The sequence below is a fragment of the Microcaecilia unicolor genome, chromosome 14, assembly GCF_901765095.1.
Source record: "Microcaecilia unicolor chromosome 14, aMicUni1.1, whole genome shotgun sequence".
In the NCBI taxonomy this organism is placed as follows: Eukaryota; Metazoa; Chordata; class Amphibia; order Gymnophiona; family Siphonopidae; genus Microcaecilia; species Microcaecilia unicolor.
In genome coordinates, this window is record NC_044044.1 from 32,983,688 (window position 1) to 32,999,037 (window position 15,350).

Genomic DNA, 15,350 nt, shown 5'->3' on the forward strand with positions numbered 1-15,350 from the left:
TGGATCCAGCTGGCCTCATGTGAGAAGAGATGACCAGCAGTGGATAGACCTGATGGCTGACAATTCTCTGGCTGGTAGAGTCACCCATTCCCCCATCTCCATCACCCTGATGTCCTCCACCTGGAGGTTTGACCCACCCTGCAGGCTCTTTGCGCTGGCGTAGTCCATTCCCCAGCTCACCAGTGCCATCACAAGACCCAGCAGAATCAGGAAGATCCAGTCTTCACTTAGCTTCAGGATCACATATTCATGGATCTGCTGGGCACGCTCTGCCAAGAGATATTGGAAACCAATGACCCAGGGTGCAGAGAAGATAAAGACCTAGCTCCAAGCTCTGACCGGATTTTAGTCATTTAAGCATATCCATTGATCTAAGCAAGGCTGTCTTCCAGGCTCCAATCCCTACTCAACCCTCAAATGACCAAGAATTTAAATAAAATAGAAGCAAAGCCTGCTACTACTAACCTCTGACATCTGTCCAGTTCTTAGTGCATTAAAAAGGTTATCAATGTGAGACCTCTGAGCACCCCCCCCCCCCCCCCCCCCACCCCTCATCCCATCATCAGTGATCAAGGATGCACTCTGCATGGAAGTGGTGAACTCTGGCAACAACATGATCTCTCTCTGCCGCCACCCCCCCCCCCCCTCCATCTCACTCTATATCTCTTCCAGTGTGTCTGTCCTCCCCCCCCCCCCCCCCCCCCCTCTGTCTCAGTCCATATGTTCTTCAGCAATGTCTGGGAATTATTTTGGGACTTCGCACCTTGACACTTGGAGTAATGCCCTCGTTTGTTCTCTGTCTCACTGTTGCGTTTCGGGGAACCTTGTTTCACCCTCTTTCCTTCTTTCTCCTGGAGAAGTCTTACACCCTCCTTCCGGGCAAAGTCAGAGAGCTGATCTGTGTATTTTCCATAAATCTACAAGGAAGAAGAGAGATGACAGGACAGACATATAGAAGGATGAAGACAGACAGACAGAGAAATCTAAGTGCACACGGTGACTGAATGTGCCAAGGAGCATATGCAAGTCTGCAAAACATTGCCTCCTCTGACCTGTCTTGCCCAGGACTTTCAGCTGGTTTACAGTCTCTGCCCTCCAATATACTGCTGTGCAGTGCTCTAGCCCCTATCAGTTATGCTGTGAACCAGGAGAAGTGCTGGGGTCAGCATAAGATGAGAAAAGAACAGAAAATCAATTACTATTACCCCAGCTATCCTGTCTTCCCACCTGCATGCCCCACACCATTGATACACACAACTCTGCCAATGCACCTCACTCCTGCCCTTCAGCACCCCTTGCTTCTCCAATAATGAGATCCCTCACACACAGCTCTGCCAATGCACCTCATTCCTGCCCTGCAGCACCCCCTGGAAACATAATACCTCAATGAACTAGTAAGCCATTATCACAGTGTTTTCAGAGAAAGGTCACGCTCGCTTGGCTCTCCCATTGTACGACCACCGATGCTTAGAGATCTCCTTGCTCCATTGATGTTCTCCCCACACATACAAGCAACCCTAGAAATACACGCACAGATGTGTTTACATACAACTGAACAGAGCTGTGTATCACATACATACACACGCTGATGGGTGAGCTTTCAAAATGAGACACACACTGACATGTTTCACACTCAGCCATACACACACGCTTATCTATTATTACATATATTCACATGTATAGAGTCACATGTGATGTTATACTGTTACACATGCATGCACAAACAGGGCCAGATTCTACAGACATTACGTGACTCTTCTTCCCCCTTTCCCTCTCTAAGTTCCCCCCCCCCCAACTGTACCTACCATACATATACCTCATTCTACCACAATATCACTACGTATTCATTTATACCATGTATTTGTTCAGACCGTAATCGGCTAACGCCGTTAACGGTTATATGTAAGCATATTGAGCCTGCAAAAGATGGGAAAATGTGGGATACAAATGTAACAAATAATAATAATAATATAGCACTAAAAATACCCGCGTAAACGGAATTCGATAAGCCACACCCAAAGTTCAGCGTGGTTTATAGAATACACACTTAAGCGGAAAGTTGCGTGTAAATTTAGCCGTGGCCATTTGCACCAACGAAAACATGGTGCAAATGCCCGCGCGGAGCACCATGACGTGCGTAACTCGAAGCCATGCCCATAACTCTCCCATTTCCACGCCCTCTTTTTTGGACCAGGCATAAATTTTAGGCATGGATCCTGCACCGAACTTTACGCGCGTTGGTCCCAATTCAATCTAATTATGCACTAATTGGATTGCTATTCAATTAAATTGAACGCATCTAAATTTGCATGCACAATTTTTGGGGACCTTTATAGAATCGGGGGGGGGGACGGGGGGACGACAGTGGTTATGTAACATAAAGGCATTCCCACACATGCTTCCATAAAGACACACATGTAATCAGTCATATAGAGTCACACTTGACATTCCACGCATACAGACATGCCATGTTAACACGCAGACACAATGTACTCACGAGCCTGCGGACAACTTGCCAAAATTGAACTCCATTTCAGTCCCTTTGCCGACCTCTCTCCTCGCCCCAGTCGGTGCCTCACCTATGCCTCTCACCTGTTCCCTATCTTCCTCTTCCCTCTCCTGCGTGGTAGTGGTCTCCTGTGGAGCCTCCGGTATAGGAATGCCATAGCTAGTACAGCCTCGAACATAGTGATACTGGGGATCGTGCCCCCACCAGCCTGACCGGGACCCCCCATTATCATTGCTGCTCCTGTGGCGCTGCAGGGTCCTACGACATCTGCCATTACAAGCAGTACCGGTACCAGAAACAGCTGGGCTTGACAAGATCCTGCGCATCCTTGCCCCCCTTCCCCCCCACCCCCCACTGTCTTGACTTCTCTCCCCTGTTTCAGCCGTCCCCTTGCCAGGTTGGGAGCTTTCTGGGGAGAGATCTTGCTGCAAATATATATGTATTTATAGTAACTTCTCCATATCACGTGGCACGACCCCACCACTCCTGCCTCCGCCCCCCCCCCCTGGACTCCCACATCTGATCTGGACTCAGAAGGCATAGGGCTGTCAAGGATTGAATATCAGGTGTGCCAGGGATCCTGGAGGAGCCGTGGGGGAAGGGAGAGAAGGAAAGAGAGAGGAAGCAAAGGGGGTGGGGGTTACACAGAGAAGGACACAGAGAGAAAAAGAGTGTGTAATAGGGTGAAGATGAGAGAGACAACCAGGAAGAGAGAGTCACTGATAAAAAGAAAGAGAATGAGAAACTGACAGATAGATACACAGAAAACAGAGAGGGAGATATACAGAAGGAAGGTGAGAAAAATGTCACTGAGGGTGTTCTCCCAGCCTACGGCACTTTCCATAGCTGTTCTTGATCTCTTGGACAAGGTGGCTTAAAGAGGGACAGATGTGAATTTACCCAGACATCCGTAGATATAATCCCAAATATGTTATGTTATATTAAGCCTTTACGTCTGCAGTTCAAGGACGGATGGCAACAAAAGAAGCTGGATCCAAAACAACCCAGGAATGACAAATTACAGAATAACAATAGATAATACAAATTAGCCATAACTAAAGCAAGCGTTTAATTACTACCAGAGAATCAACATCACGAAATAGAAAAAGATGTTAGTTTCTTCCTTAATATTAAATATTGTTGGCAAATTCTCAAAGAAAGAATTCTATCATGTGGCTATCTGATATTGTAAAGATGAGGAGAAATGTTTATTTGATTTTATCCCACTTATATTTGGAAAACACAATAAAAATTGATTTCAAGTGTTATACCCTCCTCGGTGGCATCCTGAGGGACACTTGAAAACCCCCAGTGTGTAAATGTGCAGTAGCTTGCCCTGAGTCCTGGGCAGTAATCTGGCACTAGGATAAATAAAAGCAGATCCCTGGAGTCCACACAGGATAGGGCGAGGGAGGGAAAGTATGACACCCTGACTGACTCTGGTAGGCAAAGCAAACCTCTACTGTATGTGGGGAATAGGTGAGTAAGGTACAGGGCCAAGAGGGCTACCAGACAAACCCCAGAGACAATGGCTAAACGTGAGTCGTGCTCATTGGTTCATTCTTCACCCCTTCGCCCTCTATTGCAGCTCAAGTGATCCCTTTCCAGAAATCAGTTCTTCCCTCCTGCCTTTTAACCTGTTACAGTCTCTCTGACCCCTTTCCATTTCAACTGAACTTCCAAGGAGAATTTGCAGCTCTGAGTGGGATTAGGGGGGGGCCTATACTAGCAGCCAGGGGGGTGACCCTCACCATCCCATAGGTAGTAGAGGAGTAGCAGCCTAGTAGATATTGACGACCAGGGAAGTCTAGTTCAAATCCTGCTGCTGCTCCTTGTGACCTTGGGCAAGTCACTTGTCCCTGGAGGGCTCAATCTGAGGTCATCTTAGCATTTGACCAATTGAGGCAGCCCATTCCACAATTAAACTTACTCCTGATCACCCGACCTTCAAGAAGCGCCTCAAGACCTTCCTTTTTGGTACAGCATAAGCTCCAAATCCGCCTGGTGTCTCTTCCTTCTGAATTACAACTTTCGTAGCGACATACTGATCACCGCTACTCTTTCCCCTTTTCTCACCTTGCTCCTTCCCTTTCTCTCTTACGATATTGATTGTTTGTTTGCAGAATTGTTGTATGTTTTTGTAGACTGTTGTGCGCCACTTTGAGGCTGCCCATGGGTGGGAATATTGGGGAATAAAAATGCTATAAATAAATAATGGAGGGTTAAGGAAATACCTAGTATACCCTGAGCTGAAAAAGGTCTGAGCTAAATCCAAAACTATTCTGTATGCTTGTACTCGGAGTAAAAAAAAGTCTATTAAGCTGTCATCCCAACTAAAAAGGGGACAATTTTCAAGGAACTCCTCAGATGGAGAAAGTGGATCAAATTCACACAAGCGGAAGAATAGCAGAGGATTCTCGAATGCAGTGCACATAGCGCAGCCGCTGAAAATATCAGGGCTACACTCTAGCAAAATAACTGAGCGCAAGGGCTGAAAATACGAGGAGAGATTCCAGCAAAATGCAGGAAGTGCAAGAGCTGAAAATACCCAGAAAGACTGCAGCACTAAAAGCGCCTGGGGAGACTCCAACAAAATGCCGAGAGGGCAGGGGCTGAAAATACTGGACATACATTTAAGACCAGTGGGTTTTCTCCTCTAGGTTAGTGAGTGCTAAGAAACTGGGAGTAAATTTACTGCTGCTCTTGTCTGGGGGCTGATAAGAGTCATAAATCAGAGGTGGTAGCATCATTAGCTCCACACAACATTTCTAGAAATAACTGCATGCAGTTAGTAGCAAATAATCTGTGATGAAAGGCAGTATTTAGACAGAAGTAACTATGTAGTGAAGAATTATACTAGTCTAATGTATTTGTCGTGAATGGCTGTTTAGTGTGTAGTGGTATCGATCATCTTGCAAACATCTGTTTTTAAGTTTGCCGTGCTTTCCTATCAATTTGATGGAGTTCTTTTTATGTTTTTAGTTTTTATATTATGATAAGCACCTGGGAAACATGGAAGCAAGTGTCAGTCAGCAGCTGATGCGTCCAAACGATAGCAGGCATCCCAGCAAACCACACTCAGCCACCACGGAAACCTGCAAGCATCCTACATCAACACCCAGTCAGCCACTACTCAAATGTATATCCATCCATCAAGAAATTAAAACTTGGCTGTTCAAGCAGGCTTTTGGGGCTTCCAACAGATAATACATTTTATTTTACATTCTTTTTATTTATTTATGTCATTTATAACCTACCTATTAACTAGGCGAGGAACAAAAAAACCCACCTACGCCAAACCTTAGTTCGAGGCAGATTACATAATGTAAGAAAACCAGCAATAAAATCTGGGATGTACATGCAATATAATTTTATATCGATCCAATCAATAAAGTATTAAAATAAAGCTAAAATACTAAGGTCCACTAGTTTAAACAACTTGATTAGAAAGTACATTTTTTCTTAAAATAGTCTTAATAAGCTTACGAAAAGAGGCGTAATGGGTCATAAGAATTATTTATTTATTTGTAACATTTGTATCCCGCATTTTCCCACATATTAGCAGGCTCAATGTGGCTTACAAAATACCATCAAGGTGGATGTCAAGTACGGCAGGTAATAAACAAATACAAAAATTAAAAGGGTCAGGTAGGTAGAGGTAAATGGATACAATAAGGACGTGGAGTTTAAATTCCAAAATTCATTACAATGTATGTAAAGATGCAGTAAAGGGTTGAGATAATTATGTATGCAGGCAATAGATTCCAGAACTTTGCTGCCTGATATGAGAGTAGAGTAGAGAAGATTCCCTTGGATTTTAAACCCTTGCAAGTTGGAGATGCTAACTTCAAAGAGTTACAGGTCCCATATCTCGAATGCAAATCTTCGATCATTGGAAATATGTATGATGGAGCAATTCCGTGAATGATCTTGCATGTGTACAAGCCACTCCACGTAATGTCATATATGTGTATTCTCTTTTTATTTTTCTGTTGTGTCTTTCAGGAGTGATTGAAGATATTTTAACAACTTTCTTATTTTACTTTGAGTTCTTTTTCATTGTTTTGTTTAGTCTGAGAACTGCTTTGACCTGCTAGTCAGTAAACACGGTATAGAAAATGTTCAATTATCAGAGGCAAAAAAACATAATGAAAGCTTTTTAAGTTACAACCGAAGCAAGAAGCTGGTGAGAGAATCAGTTGGACCACTAGATGACTGAGAGGTAAAAAGGGCACTCAGGGAAGATAAGGCCATAGAGGAGAGAATTAATGAATTCTTTGCTTCCATTTTCACCGAGGAAGATGTGGGAGTGGGAGAGATCAGCATTGAATACCATTTCTGCCATTAGTATGAGTCGGAGAAACTGAAACAAATCTCTGTAAACCTGAAAGATGTAATGGGGCAATTTGACAAATTAAAGAGTAGCAAATCCCCTGGACCGGATGGCATATATCTCACAGTACCGATAGAATTCAAAAACGAACTTGCAGATATATTATTCGAAATTTGTAACTTTCTTTTTTAATATTTGGATTTGGTTCACACCTTTTCAATGGTAGCTGAAGTTGAGTTACACTCAGATACCCTTGTCCTTAGAGGGCATACAATCTAATTTTCTACTGGAGGCAATAGAGGGTTAACAGGCCCTTTAACTAAAGCCCTTAACATCTGGCTAGTGCATGAGAACAGACTATTGCAACTGCACAAATGCATTAAAATGTTTTGCAGTATTTTGCCTGTTTGTACGCACTAGACTATATGGTAAGAATTCTTTAAAAAAACATTTTGGAAGTGGGAGTGGCATTGGTGGAGAGTGGGCTTGCAAGCATATAACAAAATAAACTTAAGACTGTGAGCCCACTAGGGGCAGAAAAAGTACATGTATATATAATAAGTAAACTGCTTTGTCTGTACCACAGAAAGGCAGTATATCAAGTCCCTTTACCCTATGGATCCATCAATGCACATGATGACGATGCTGAACCATCAGAAAACAAGAATGCATCCATCAGTCAGTGGCTTGCAAAACCAGAAAGCCAGCTGTCTGGAAAACGTGTTCACATCCATCCATCAATACTCCCAAGTCCAGCTTAACCATTTGAGAAACAAATGCAAATCCATCTATCAATCCTCACAAAGTCAATGGCCAACCATCAGTAAGAATGTCGTAAATAAATAAAATAAATAAAATAAATAAGCACACATATGTCTATCAGTCAATGACTAGCAAAACCAAAACTCAGTTGTCCAGGAACATGTGTATGTTCCTTCTTCGTTCATGGAGTCAACCGTCAGCCATCATAGAAGGATCTGTTTGTCGGTGCTCACAGTGTCAAGCCCCCTATGATCTGAACTCATGTGCATTCACTTTGTCAATAGGCCACAAAGAAAATACCACGAATACAGTTACAGCTTTAATCAACTTTAGCTCTAAGCGGATCACTAATCTAGGAAGGGTGTTTCAAATCAATGTCCTAGGAGGAGGGGAGGAGAAGGGAGATGAGGTCAGTGTGAGAGAATAAATGACAGATATGTTGTCTCTTCACTGACCTGATGAAGGAAGCATAGCTCTTGAAAATTTATGACGGATTTACTTAGTGCAATTCTAGGGTCTCACCTACAATTTGTTTGATGGCCCTGCTTTCAAAACCATCCACTGAGGAAGATCCCATCACTGCCTCAGTTAATTCCTTGCAGCCCCCCCCCCCCCCCCCCCCACCTCCCTCATACCCTAATGTCTGACCTCCATCTTCCTGCTGGAATGTGTCAGCTGGAGTCACAGAGGTAGAGCTGACAGGGCAGAATCTGTCCCTGTTTTCTGACCTTCTCCCCCTCTGTACAACAGGCAGGACAGGAGGAGGCAGAGGACGGGGGAACGAATCATACATACCTGAGCATCAAGAACAATTTTCTTGGGCATCCTTTCTAATGTAATCATTCTCTGTCTTTTGATTTTTTTTCTCTCCTATTTATTTTGTTTTCTCTCCCTCTGCCGCTGCTCTAAGTTCTCTCCTATCTCTCCCTGGACCCTCACAGAGTACAGAATTAACTGAAAAAAAATCTGTAAATCTCGCTCTTTTTAAGTCCTCTCCCTTCCTCTTTCTGCACTCCTCCCTAATTGATGCATCAAAGTGCAAAACATCTTCTATCCCTCTTTTTTCCCACCTGTCAAGCCAGAGCAGGCTAACCATGGGAAACTTACCTCTCTCACACCCTAGGAGAGAGCTCATATGATTTATAACCTCCCCCAAATCACTGCCCTATCAGTGCTTCAGCTCCAAGGGAACACTGATAGAGCTGTGCTCTATGCCTTCCAAAGACCACAGTGCTGCCATTCATCAAAAATGCATCATATATCACGTCACTGGCTTTAAAATTCTTTCATTTTAAACTCCTCGCCAGGAAGGTGGCCATGTTGGCAGGAATGGAATACCCTTGGCCCACCGTGGCTGCAAAGTCAAGCACCAACTGCATTCACCAATCAGACCCCATTTGTTGAAGATTCATGATGGGTCCTAGAAGCTCAGGGGTCCTCAGCTATAGTACCTAGTAACATAACATCAGTTCTACAGTGCCGGATTCTTGTAGCCACCTCCATCCAAGAAAAACTGAATCCTTCATAACGGAACAATGTAAGAATTATCCGAAGATGTCGTACATGAACTTTTCAGGTCACACGGGATCCTTCTTCGGATAACTCTGGGATGTGAACCTTCCAGGCCTTATAGTCCATTTGTTCAGATAATGTTGGTTGTAAAGTTTTGAGGCCACACAGGGCAATTCTTAATGTGATGCTGGATGAGAAATGTCTAGGATGTTTGGCGTAACTACTTGTCTTGCAAGAAGCAAAGTTCAATTAGTAAGGCCAGAAATGCCCTTTTAGCAGAGAAGGTGAAGGCTGTCGCAGTGACAAATGTTGGGTGTGTTTAGGACGTATAGAAATGACAGTGGTGGGAAGAAGGTTCAGGGATCAGAGAGAAGACATGGAGAGTGAGGAGTTGGATTCATTACATATGGGAATAAATATTCCCGTCTACCTAAACTTGATGGATCTCAGCTGGTCAGACTAGATGGGCTATTTTGGTTTTTATCTTCACATCTGTGAACTGGAAAATTCACACAAAACATTATCTAGATAATTTTTATGTCAGTCTGACTCCAGGAGTCACAACCTGCAAAGGGACTGTCAAATTGTCTTTCCCCCTCGCTCTTTTTCTTATTTCCCGCTCAACAAAATGAATGTTCAAAAATTTTGCATAAGGGGTGGAAAATATCTGTCCATCTGTCTGTGTATTTGGAGAACAAAATATGGATACGGGGCAAAACCAGAGATAATACACATGGACCAGATCGGACCAGGGATTCCAAAGAAATAAAGTCCCCAAAATATGTCCCAAACATACACCAATGTGCACACACAAACACCCATACACAGACACAACATATGGGTTTGGAATTATTCCATGTATGGATTTATTTCACTTTTTTCACATGCCTCAATATATTACAGGACCTGAGGCAAAATGGTTTCACTAGAGGCATGGTCTTGTCTGATAAAGCTGATTAATTTCTTTGACAGAAAAATAGAAAAGAACGCCAATTATAGATATGAAAGAACTAACTACATTTACCACTCAAACACTATTCCAGTCATACAAGAAAAAGATATTTGCAGGCATACATATAAAAGCAGTATAACTCATAACAGAATCAAGACAAATTCTAAAATTTACACAATTATCATCTATTACCCTTGATCTCCTGCCGCAGAATCAACCCAGACCTACACAATAAAAGCCTGCTGAAAAAGGTGAGTTTTTAATAAGGTACGAAAGGCCGTGTAAGATGTTTCAAGCCGAAGATACTGCGGCAATGCTGGTGAGCTAAAATAAATGCACTGGATCTAGTGGCTTCCCATCTAGCTTTAGAGGGATGCAGGATAACTAATCTATTGGCTTTCAGTGAACGTAAAGTACAAGAGGGTGTACAGGACATCACCTTGGAAGAAAGGTAAACCGGGGAACTTTACACAGAACCTTATGGGTTAAGGTTAGAATTAATTAACTCTGAACTCAGTAGGTAACCAATGAAGCTGTTGGAGAAGAGTGAGGCATGATCAAAACGGGATGCTCGACAAAGTATATTTGCTGCAGCGTTTTGTAAAGTTTGCAATCTTTTAAGATTATGTTTGGTAATCCCTGCATAAATAATATTCAATAAATCGTATCTGGAGTGAAGAAAGTCATAAAACAAAGAGCAGAGTGCATGAAAATCCAAGGAATGACGAATTTGCCCTCAACCTACATGGGGAAGGGTTGAAATGAATTCCATGAGACATGCTCCACTTGCTTTCCCCACATTTTAATTCTCACTCACTCTGCGACTCTCACGCTCTCTAAAATGCTTTTCTCCCCCCTCCTCATTTGACTTTCAGGTGTACAGAAGAGTACATTTATCTAATTTAGATTTACAACATCTCTCGACGCTCCTTCTGTTTTCTGTCTCAATGTTTGCTTTTACACTGATAGATTTCATCCCATGAACACAACCTTGATCTATCTATGACTTCCCACGGCAGAACAGAGAGCCATGCCCTTAAATGCCCTTGCCATATCTCAGCCATGGCGGAGGGCCGGCCATGACATAGCAGAACTGTGTACTAAATTGCATCCAGGCTACTGCAGGGTCTCCCCTGTCCCTATCACAGCCCCGCCCTGTTACAATAACTAAGAGTAAGTACAGGGCTGTGAGCCCTGACAACTCAAAGACAGACTTTTCCCAGAGTATAACACAACACAAGAGCAAACCATTGTTCCTGAAAGACTGGCCCAAGTTTTCAAGAACTGTATCTGAAAATAGACAACGTTATTAAACTATTATAACTACCATTATCTCAGTAATTACAAAGACTCCCTAGCATTAAATGGTAGAGCTTCATAATGTTCATTATTCTTTGTTATGTGTCCTATACTGTTTATTGTAAGCACATTGCGTGGGATAAACATAAAGGAATCCTGTTCAGAAGGAATGGATCCTCAGGAGCTTAACCGAGATTGGATAGCAGAGCCGGTAGTGGGAGGCAGGGCTGGATTTTGGGAGGCGGGGATAGTGCTGGGCAGACTCATACGGTCTGTGCCAGAGCCGGTGGTTGGGAGGCGGGGATAGTGCAGGGCAGACTTATACGGTCTATGCCCTGAAGAGCATAGGTACAAATCAAAGTAGGGTATACACAAAGTAGCACATTGAACTCAAACTTGTTTGGGATAATGTGGGATATAAATGAGGATCCCTTCGGCCTCTACTTTCCACTACTCCAGCCCGAAGACTTGGAATGCTCTTCCCCCGTACCTAAAATCGCAAGCTGACCACCATCTTTTCAAGAAGCTGGTGAAAACGTAACTTTTTGAACAAGTGTATTCCATCAGTAATTCTGCTGGTTAACCGTCCTAATTGCTGCTAGCGTTTTATCCTTATTCTACTGTAAAATTCATGTGTTGTATCTTTTAACTTTTGTAATTCATGGAAGCCACATTGTGCCTGCATTTGTGGGAAAATGTGGGGTAGAAATGAACCGTAAATAAATGATAGAGTTGTAATAATGTGCATCTAAAGCCTTCCCTGAGGATCCCTAGAACTGAATGATAGAGCTTTATGCATCTGAGACTCTTCCTGAAGATTTCCAGCACTGAATGGCAGAGATTTATAATGTGTGTCTGAGGCTCGTCCTGAGGATCTATAGAACTGAATGATAGAGTTTCATAATATGTGTCTGAGGCCATCCCTGACTATACCTAGAACCGAATAATGAAAGATTTCGTGTTTAGACATTTTCATGACATAAGGGCTGCAGTTCCTACAAAAATCCAGTAAACTCCAGAGAAGGGAGGCAAATGAACACCACAGAAGTGGGCTGGAAACCACCCCAGGCGGGTCCACCCCCATCTTCAGCCAGGAAGATTTATACTGTCTCAGAGAGCTGCACGTCTAACTCACTCTTACAAACCCTAGTGATGGAAATCCCACCCCACCACCTCTACCCACTGGGCTGTTATTCCTCACCTTCACCACTCTCACCTAGAATATTCTTTCTAAAGCTAGGTTATATCTTCCAATCTTTTGTTCTTTCCCCAGGGCAGAAGAAAATGATTGATCCCCATCCTCACGCTATCTCCCCTTCGGTATCTGAAGACTGTTACTAGGTCACTTCTTCATGTTCTTCCTAACTTAACAAATCCAACGCCTTCCTGTTTCTTCTCATGACTCCTGTTATCCAAACTTCTGATAATAGGTTTCTGCCACTCAAATGTTTTCCAAAATCCTCATGTCCTCCTGGGAGTGTAAGACCTAAAACTAGGCCCATCAACAGCCTTTGGAAAGTCTGACTGGAAGACATTTTAATGCACCCCCCTCTATAATAGCCTCACACGCCTGATTCACACTTGGTCTATGTCCTCCCACCTTATCAGATGTCCATCATTCCCTAGCCATAACACCCTGCACACTGGCGTGTTTCATTCTGGTAACTGCTAACATACATTCACAGAAAGAAAAATCCCAAAGCCCAAAAGGCAAATGAGGCTTCTCTTGGTTCCATGGTATCACCTACTGGGAACATCAGGGATCCAAAGTATTAGCACTTTCAAGCCAGGTAACCCTGTCCTGTTGGTGCTTTCTGGAGCCAGGGAGACGTGAACTAGGAGGGCCTTTGTTTCCTTAGATTTAGGGATTTATACCTTTGCCTGCAAGAACTGCGGGGACTGAGTCTCTTCATGGGTTAGAATGACAGGAAGCCCTGACTGCCTCATAGCTCTTGGTATATGGGCGATCCAAAGGAGGGCGAATGAAGCTCCTCACCTCTGCAGCTTATTCTAAAACAATGGACTCATTTTATACAATACACCTTTATCCAGATACTCACCAATACCCCTTCCTTCCCCCTTACCCATCATTCAAAACAACAAAAAAAGAACCAGTTATCCATTTTGAACGTGTGGATCTACATATCTCAATGTATATATGTCAGTCTCCATATGCTTGCAGATGTGTCTAGGAGTTCCCATTTGTGACTGTAGGTTTGACCCCCACCCCCACCCCCTGTTTTAATAATGGAAGGTAATACCCTCCGTTTCTTCCAGGTGGGGAGGGGGGGGGGGGGATTGCTAATTGCTTCTGTCCCCTGGAGGAAGGTAATTCCTGCTTTCCTTCTCTGGTATACATGTACCACAGGGGCCTGGAGACAGTCCAGCAATACAGCTCAGGCTGGAACTTGATCCCTCCCCACCCCTCCCTCACCAGGTTCCACATACAGACGCTGTCATCTCAAACATTTCCTGCCACAGTCTAAACTTAATACAGCCCCAGAACATCAGGACAACCTCGGACTCCCCGGAAAGAGGGTCAGGAAATAACAGGGCTTAATTACACTAGCAGAGCCTCTGTGCAGCATACTATTCCCTGGAAAATGCCAATGTCTGTGCGACCTACAGGAGGCACTCTCACCAGACTGGGGCTGTTACCGATTGGGATATTTAGTGGATTTCTGTCTTAAGGGTTCATATTCCTTTCTCCATGTCATGTCACCTGCAGACCCCATGTCAGGCTGGAGAAGGGGTTTCTCTGGATCGGAGCACAGGCTTATTTTTAGAAAAGAATCTCGTGTTAATGACATATTCAGGAAGGGAGAGGAAAACACAGCTGTGATCGAGTTCCTGCAATGCAATCCCATTCACTGCGTGTGTGTGTGTGTGTGCGCGTCCGTGTATTTTTCTTGCACTGCTATTGCCTGCGCTGGAGCTGTGTGCGTCTCTGTAAGAAGCTTGCTCTGCTGCGGAGCTGTACCTGTCTATGGTACTGTGTTTGTCAGAAACTTGTTCTAAGAGTCCCCCCCACCTTCACCCCAGCAGAAATAGTGAACACATCCGCAGCAGGAGAACAGAATAGTGATGGCACTCACCAGGGTCTGCTGATACTGCAGGGTATTTCTCTCCAAATTGTCGCTGGTCATATCCAAAGCTTCCAGCAGAAAGGGGAGACATGAGGGAAGGGGAGGGGAAGGGAAGAGAGAATCCCACCGCTTATCGACCTTCTATTTCTTCCTTTAGGAAATGTAGAAGAGCCAAAGGGGCAGGGAAAGCAGGGCTAGAGGGTAGAATTTGCTAGCGGAGGTGGGTAGCTGGACCCTTGAAGCCAAGGGAGTGCTGAGCACAGCCCTGCTGCTGTACCCCAGCAAAGGCAAGAATTATAAAGATGGACTGTGTAACTGGAGACTCTCCCCCCCTCCACTCTCCCCGGACGCTGACACGGCAGTCACCGATGCTAACACCTCCTGCTCCTGCGACTCTCCCCTCTGGCGACCAGACAGCTCCTGGAAAGTAATGATGAAAAGCAGCATCTCTTCCTGCACCTGCAAATTTCCATGAGGGCAGGGGATGACAGTGAGCCCACTCGGTGGCTACTGGACAAGGAGAATCAGGGCACATTTAAAAGTGGACCATTTCAGAAAGTAACAGGGTGGCAATCTTTTACAATGCGAGGTGCTATTTTAAAAAGTAAAGTAGGGCATCTGTTTTTTATACAAGTGGCAGGTGTCAATTCTAGTTATTTTACATAAGCCCTACCCGTGCTCCACCCAGGTAGCTCTGTCCTGTTGTTGCTTTCTGGAGTCAGAACTAGCACATACTTTTCAACGAGTCGATATTTTGTAAGGGATCATTTATGTGCATATGTTGCCACAATAGCGTGTAAAGGATTAAAATATCCCAAAGTGGGCGCAGAACATGCTCAGCACGGGGATGCGCTGCCAGCTTCAATTCCGAGCTGCCCCAGCAACTTCCCAAAAAGC

At 44.1% G+C, this 15,350-nt stretch overlaps 1 protein-coding gene across 2 annotated transcripts in view; it reads right to left on the reverse strand.

The window, feature by feature from the left end:
• Nucleotides 1-14,514, reverse strand: part of CLCN1 (chloride voltage-gated channel 1) — a 38,776-nt gene extending 24,262 nt beyond the window's left edge. The window contains exons 1-3 of one of the 2 annotated variants that reach the window (XM_030187635.1): nucleotides 14,463-14,514; nucleotides 764-917; nucleotides 138-269 (exon numbers count right to left, since the gene is read on the reverse strand). In XM_030187635.1, the coding sequence (XP_030043495.1) occupies nucleotides 138-269; nucleotides 764-917; nucleotides 14,463-14,513 (337 nt within the window). In that variant the 5' untranslated portion in view covers nucleotide 14,514. Of the gene's footprint in view, nucleotides 1-137; nucleotides 270-763; nucleotides 918-14,462 lie in introns of those variants that run through there. The other variant, XM_030187636.1, reaches the window with a different exon arrangement.
• Between the last annotated feature and the right edge of the window lie 836 nt (nucleotides 14,515-15,350).